Below are 6,565 nucleotides of genomic sequence, written 5' to 3'. Positions count from 1 at the left end.
TCAACTCCTTGTCCTGCAAAAAACACAGCAACATATCCCAAACAATCTCTCCTCCAGAGTCACAGTCCAATCATCAGGCTATGAGAAAAACTACTTCACATGAAACTTCCCTCTGCCCATTTTAAGGTGGGCTTGCGTAGTGCTATGGCCCAGCAGGGATGACACAGGAGAACATGGACACATCCGGAATGTTCATCTGTTCAGAGAGTGTACACAGTAATTTTGATGTCTGTTCCCTCAAACACCTCCTCAATCATTGTGGATACATTCTCCCACTGCAGGCGATCAAGACCACATCCAATCCTGAAAAAGATAAAACATCTCCATTGGTGGTGATGAAGGTATCAGGGAAGTTGCTCTGTTACTCTTCCTTTAGGCTGTGTCCATCAAAGTATAAGACAAGTTTTCTGGTTTGCACCTACCAGCAGCCATGATGGGAGTTTAAAAACCAATTCTTATGAGTCACCCAAGGTTGTTCCTAGACAGTTCTCATGTCCAACAGCTTTGCTTCCCTTTTGCCTAATAAGGTACCACTTCCCAATTATTTCATGCTACATTTACACATGTATACCTCGGCCATGACACAGGATACTCACCATCCCTCTATGCCTACTGATGAAAATTAGTTGTAGAGATGCAAGGCGGCTGTGATTTAAAAAAATATAACCAAATGTAAGGGAAGATAAAAGGAGAAGAGGAACAGAGCTTGCAAGAAGGAAGTCATGATGGAATGTGGGAAACTGCCAAGCTAATTGCAATCTGGGAGTCAGGTCTTTGCAATAACCTGGTTAAGAAGCCTCCATCAGTTCACAAAACTCTACCACCTGGTACCTTTCTTCCATGCTCTTACTTTACTCATCCTCAACATTCCAGGGGACAAAAAGAGAGACTTAAAATTGCCAACTTCAAATGTGATGATTAAGTCTCTATAGAACTGTGATTTTTAAAAAACAGCTTGTGATACAAAAAATGACTACATTTAAAATTAGTGCAAGATAAAGGGCACTATAGCTATGTTCCTAAGTAACTTGGGACTTGGAATAAATCTACATACAGTCAGCAATGACTGAAAACAAATGGGATGACAGGAAGAGAAGAGCTGACACCAAGCCCATTTCCTGGTAAGGAAGCAAAGGGCCTACTGGATCCCCAGTGTCATTCCCCAAGGTTCCCAAAAACTAGGGTCTAAGAAGTCTCATCAGGGATGAATCCTCTATTATCCACACTGACCAAGTGTTCAGCTTAAAAGGTACTGATAATTCATCACCTTCTTCACACAGAATTAATAGCTTTGGAAATGCAGAAGTGGCCCAAGAAGGAAATCATGCTTGCCTAGTCTTGATTCTTTAGTTTATATCACTTCAGGAATGGATGTCAAGCTTCAGCTAGAGGATGCCTAGAATCCAACTAGTTATTGAATAACAGTCATCGCCCCCCACACACTAGGTAGCACAGGCTAAGGAAGGTGTGCTTCAAGTTTATTGTTTTGACTCATTCAACACAAGCTAGGAGACAGATATGCCACTGGTTAAGGTGATGGGCTTGCTAGTAATTTTACAAAGTTTGGAAATTTGTTCAGCTTTATGTCCATAAAGCCTTCAAGTCATTTGTCTTTGAGTGACACAGTAATAACTGTACCCCCTGCCCCCCAAACCCACATCCAATTAAATCTTAGGGCCCTGGATTTCCTTACCTGGGCATGGAGAGGTCAGTGACTCCATTCTCCAGACAGTGGGATTTCATGGCTTCCAAACTCTTCTGTAAGTTTTCATAAGTTGGTTTGTGTGAAGCCCTTTTCTTTGTAATCTGAGAACAAAGAAAAGATTCAAACTTTTATTAGTCCAAAATGACAGCCAATGAAAAGCCATCACATTCCCCCAATATCCTGATAATTAAAATAAATATTTTCATAGTCTAGAATAGGGACGGCAAATGTCATACTGCCTCATCCATCTGCTATGGGGGACCCTCAGGAAAATCCTCTAACTAGGGCCTGAGAAACCCACATGCTACCATGTAATAATCTTTCCTTCTCCTAGGAAATCCGTGAGATTAATAGGCTGTGCCTACTGTCTATTATTTTTAAGCAAAGTAGACAAAGTCTTTGTTCTACTTCCAAAAGATAATCTGCATATTTATAACAAGGAAGGGCCCATAGCACTTGAAAATTCTGTTATGAAAACCTCTAGAAGCTTGGAAACTGTGGTTGCTTTTCATTTCTCTTTAGAACAGGTAGAAACTAGTAGTGTCTCAAACATGTTAATAAGATCGGAAGTCACCCATGCCCACATCAGCCTTGAGGATAGCACACAAAGGGCAGAACATCTCCCTCACTCAGCTTGCTGTCCGTACCAGGCTGTAGTGGTCTGGCTGTAAGTCACCTAAGCCAACTACTAAGGAAGCAACTGCTTTCCCCAGGCCAAAGACCATTTGGACAACTGAAGAATCCCACATTCAGGCACAGGGCCAGAGCAGAGGTATGTAGTACTTGGCATTGCATTTGATAGGGAGTATTGACAGAAAACCCCCTTTGGCCAATCTGTCTCTTGACACTTTATTGTTTCTATTTCAATATGATTAATAAAAAATTAAAATACGGTTTGGTTTAGAGATTGGGGAGGCATCCCTAACTTTTGCACACTGTAGTGCCTAAGACATTTGACTGCTAACCACAAGGTTGGCGGTTCAAACCCACCAGCCACTCCTTGGAAGGAAGGCTGGGCAATCTACTTCCATAGAGATACTGCCTCGGAAACCCAAGGAGGGGTTGCTAGGAGTTGGATTTGACTTGATGGCAGTGAGTTAAGGGTGGATGGTACAGCACTCTTTCCCATTAAGCTAGGATGCAGTCTCACATTCTTTTTGAACCCAGCGCTCCAGGCAACCACCACCACTGGATCTGAGCTGCCATGACAATGGGCACTTTTTAACATCCTCGGTTGTCTAAAGTGGAGCATTGTGTCCAACACAGATGCAGTGCAGCCCACCTGTTCAACAATCCTTAGAATGTATTGAGAATTGGCTTCATCTTACCAAGTAATAGATATACCGCCCATCTCTCTTCAGAACAGCCACTTCTCCAGATTTCTTCTCTAAGAAAAAAAGTTATTTAATAGAAGAAAGGAAAAAGAAAATCAAAACGCTGATCTCCATTCTCAGATTTCGCAATCTTTACAGATCTCTCAGAACTAGAAATAATTTCAGTTCTGAAGAAGCCTAGTGTCTCCTAAGAACATTTTGCTACTTACAAACCTTTCTAATAATGGATGTCTTAACTTCCAGTTTTCTTATAATCATGTTTTCCTCACACCCCATCTTTTGTCCTGTCCTGAATCTCAAATATAGTCTTCTACTTAAAAAACGTTAATGGTTGTTACAATTATGTTTATATAGCATTTTTACTAGCCAAATATGTTTTCATTCATTAATTAACTTTTTACATACAAAGAGCAGTGATAAGCATTATGGGGAATACAGATGTATAAAAATGGTTCTAACTACTAAAGAGTTTCCAATACAGAAAAAGTGTCATGTTTACAAAAAGCAAACCAAATCGGTAAGAAATCACTTTTGTCTAAGGCTGGGATTTGAATCACTGGTGGAGATTGATTCAGTAAGCCTGGAATGTGATCTGAGCAACTGTCTATATTGTTTCAGAAGCTCCATATATAATTCCAATGAACATTTCTGGTTCAAAATTAATGGTAAAAAGTGTGGGGGGGAGTTAAGGAAGAGGAATTTCTGAACTCCTCTTTGAAGAGTGAGTAGCAGTAAATAAATAGAGGATCTTTAATGCCCAGCTAATTTCTGTGGACTCTGCCAAGTACTTAAAAGTTATTACAAGTTTTCAGGGAAGTGGAGTAATATTATCAACGTATACAAAGATAAATTAAAAATTTTGTGATAGAGAAAGAAGAGTAGGAACTTTTACAAGATCCACATACGATAAGAGCCCAAACTAGATGTCATTCTTATGGAGGAAAAGCTTAATCTGAATAGCTAAACCAGGGCTTCAAACAAGTTCTTCCCAATTCAATCATGGTTGATGAAGTGAAACCAGAATGGATCCAAATTTGTAAAACATGGGTATATACAAATAATGGGAACAGGAAAAATTACAGGTTGACATGCTACTAGAAACTTAATGCCTTCCTAGAAAATAAGGGCAGCATGTGCACCGCACAGTAACCAAATATTTTTTCTTTTATTGTAGTGAAAACATACATACCAAGAAATTCACCAATATTACATATTTACAGTTCAGGGACATTGATGACATTTTTCATGTTGTGCCACCATTATTGCTATCTTTTTCCAAAAGATTCCACCACCATTAGCATAAACTCAATGCCCCACAAACAAAAGCTTCTCCTTTCCCCCTTCCGTCTACCCCTGATGAAACAAATCTCTTGAACAACAGAGTCGGAAACAATGGTACCCTGCTCAAAGATGGCAGCTGACTACATTGCTTTGAATATATGTTGTTCTCCACAGTCCTGGCAATAATCCAATTTCATGCATCAGGCTCCTGAAAGGGCTCTTCCGAGTTTCCCATTCCAGAGCTTCGACCCATTTTTCCCATTCCGAGTATCATAATATAACCACATTTTACAAATTCAAGTCTGTTCTGATCTCGTTGGGACAGCCCTGACCTAACAGATTTGGATTGATTCAAAGTCCTGAACTAAACACACTCAGTGGTTAGTATCCCCCTTTGTGCATTTATATTTTGTTAAATAATTAAAGTGTAACAGGAGATCAAAAGATGCCCTAGCCAAAACAGAACATATATGCTTTGTTGCCAAAACTCACGTTGAGTTAACAGTTCTTGCACCCCTCCAAACTTCTTCTTGAAGAGGACGGCTATCCCAGCGCCCATGCGACAATCCTCACTGATGCAGTGGGCTAAAGAGTCTGTTTTGGGGCATGCAAAAAGGTCTCCTTTTATATATGTGATCTGAAATATGTCAAAGAAAATGTTTTATTAGATACCAAGAAACTACTTCTTTCATTTACCCCAGGTTATCCATTAGTACAGGAGCTCTGGTAGCATAGTGCCTAAGGCATTTAACTGCTAACCAGAAGGCTGGCGTTTCAAAGCCACCAGCCACTCCTCGGAAGGAAGGTTGGGCAATCTACTTCTGTAGTGATACTGCCTGGGAAACCCAAGGAGAGGTCGCTATGAGTCAAGTCTGACTCCACAGCACATAACATCCATCAGTACCCTTCCCCCCACTCCAGTAATCTATCTGACTTAAAGCCAAATTCTCAGAAGTTAATTTAAGGCATTAACTACAACAAATGAAAACACATGTAAAGGAAAACGATGATGGTCCCTGACTAAGATTGCATTAGCCTTTTCGAAGTAAATCATCTAAAGAGAGAGAGAGAGAGAGAAAAGACAATTCAATTATTAGTTTAATTAAAAAGTGTTTATGATTTTGACCTCAATTATTCGGAATTCCAGTTCACCAATAAGTTAATACTTTTTACGCACTCTGCTTCCTTCTGGATCTTCATTAGGACTGCCAGCCATGATACTAAGTTGCTATTTCCAGAATGTGTTTCTTCAGCTATGAGAGGGGAAAAGGAAATAAATATGCTTAGGCAGCCTGAAATAACATAACTGCCCTGACCACCCAGTTATTAATTTTTTCTCCAACATTTACCACTAAAGGTGAGTTCGCTCAACCTCTAAGATGTAATTGCTTTGAATATAAGGGACAAAGAGAAAAGAATGCCTAAGCTCAGGGGCTACCCTGACCCACTCTCATTGCGCGGTTAGGAGTGGACCGCTAAGCCAGGGAAAGCAAGCAAAGGCAGTCCTAAGACACGCCTCTTCCCTTCCACATCTGCTTAGGACCAAGGCCTATTGGGCCAGTCTCCTTTTCTTTGCACTATGCTAAAGTACGTAGCCAGGGACTTGCACCTAGAAGAAAAAGAAGGGATCTGGCTACAGTCTCATTACACTGGCACAAGGACGTATGCTGGCCAGGGCGTGCTGAGTTGCAGGCATGGAGAAAAGAAAGGCGGTCTCACTCAAGGAAGGTTCACCTCCTATTTGGGGGAAGGGCAGAGAGATTAACGAAGGCTCCCCTTCTGTCTACCACCCTAGGGAGGATCAGTGAGGGCGTAGGGTCTGTCTTGGGGAAGTCCGTTGTGGGAGCGGAGAAACATTACCAGGGTCCCCCTTCACGTGAAGAGTTGGTCGCTAGGAACTCCCCACCCCACGAGGAAGGGCTCCGGACCTGGCTGTGGTAGGTGGGGAGCAAGGAACGAGCCCAGACGCGGAACCAATCCCGCTACACCCCTATTTGTACGCACCGAAGATGGCCGCCCACCACCCGGTAGCCGGGCGGAAACTAGCCCCTCTAGCTAGCTGGCCAAACCCGCACTCTTTGGTGCTGGCCGCTGAACTTCCGGCGGTAAGCTCCGTGGAATCTCCGGCTGCCGCCCGGGCATGCGTAACGATAAAGCAGACGGCAAGTAAGGAAGAGCTGCACTTGCGCATTAGCACCAGGGGTGTGTCTCCAGTGACCGCGAAGAATGGGGTGGGCAGCTGGTA

The 6,565-nt window shown here is 42.2% G+C and overlaps 1 protein-coding gene across 1 annotated transcript; it reads right to left on the bottom strand.

Moving 5' to 3' along the window:
- Positions 1-200: 200 nt before the first annotated feature.
- On the bottom strand, positions 201-5,536 carry OARD1 (O-acyl-ADP-ribose deacylase 1). The gene is made up of 5 exons (XM_007936273.2): positions 5,498-5,536; positions 4,813-4,957; positions 3,034-3,092; positions 1,694-1,806; positions 201-303 (listed from the first exon to the last, which is right to left on the bottom strand). Exons 1-5 carry the CDS (start codon positions 5,534-5,536, stop codon positions 201-203), a joined length of 459 nt encoding a protein of 152 aa, XP_007934464.1.
- Between the last annotated feature and the right edge of the window lie 1,029 nt (positions 5,537-6,565).

The sequence above is a fragment of the Orycteropus afer genome, unplaced genomic scaffold, assembly GCF_000298275.1.
Source record: "Orycteropus afer afer isolate SDZICR_OR568_19922 unplaced genomic scaffold, OryAfe1.0 scaffold00034, whole genome shotgun sequence".
NCBI classification, from domain to species: domain Eukaryota; kingdom Metazoa; phylum Chordata; class Mammalia; order Tubulidentata; family Orycteropodidae; genus Orycteropus; species Orycteropus afer.
This window is presented reverse-complemented; position numbering and strand designations above follow the sequence as displayed.

Bases quoted from the DNA above. Each gene is read 5' to 3' on its own strand.
- OARD1 (XM_007936273.2), bottom strand. From the start codon at position 5,536: ATGGCTGGCAGTCCTAATGAAGATCCAGAAGGAAGCAGA. The intron at 3,093-4,812 runs GTGAGTTTTGGC...TTTTTTTCTTAG, and splicing joins GCAAGAACTGTTAACTCAAC to AGAAGAAATCTGGAGAAGTG. The intron at 304-1,693 runs GTAAGGAAATCC...TATCTTTTTCAG, and splicing joins ACTGACCTCTCCATGCCCAG to GATTGGATGTGGTCTTGATC.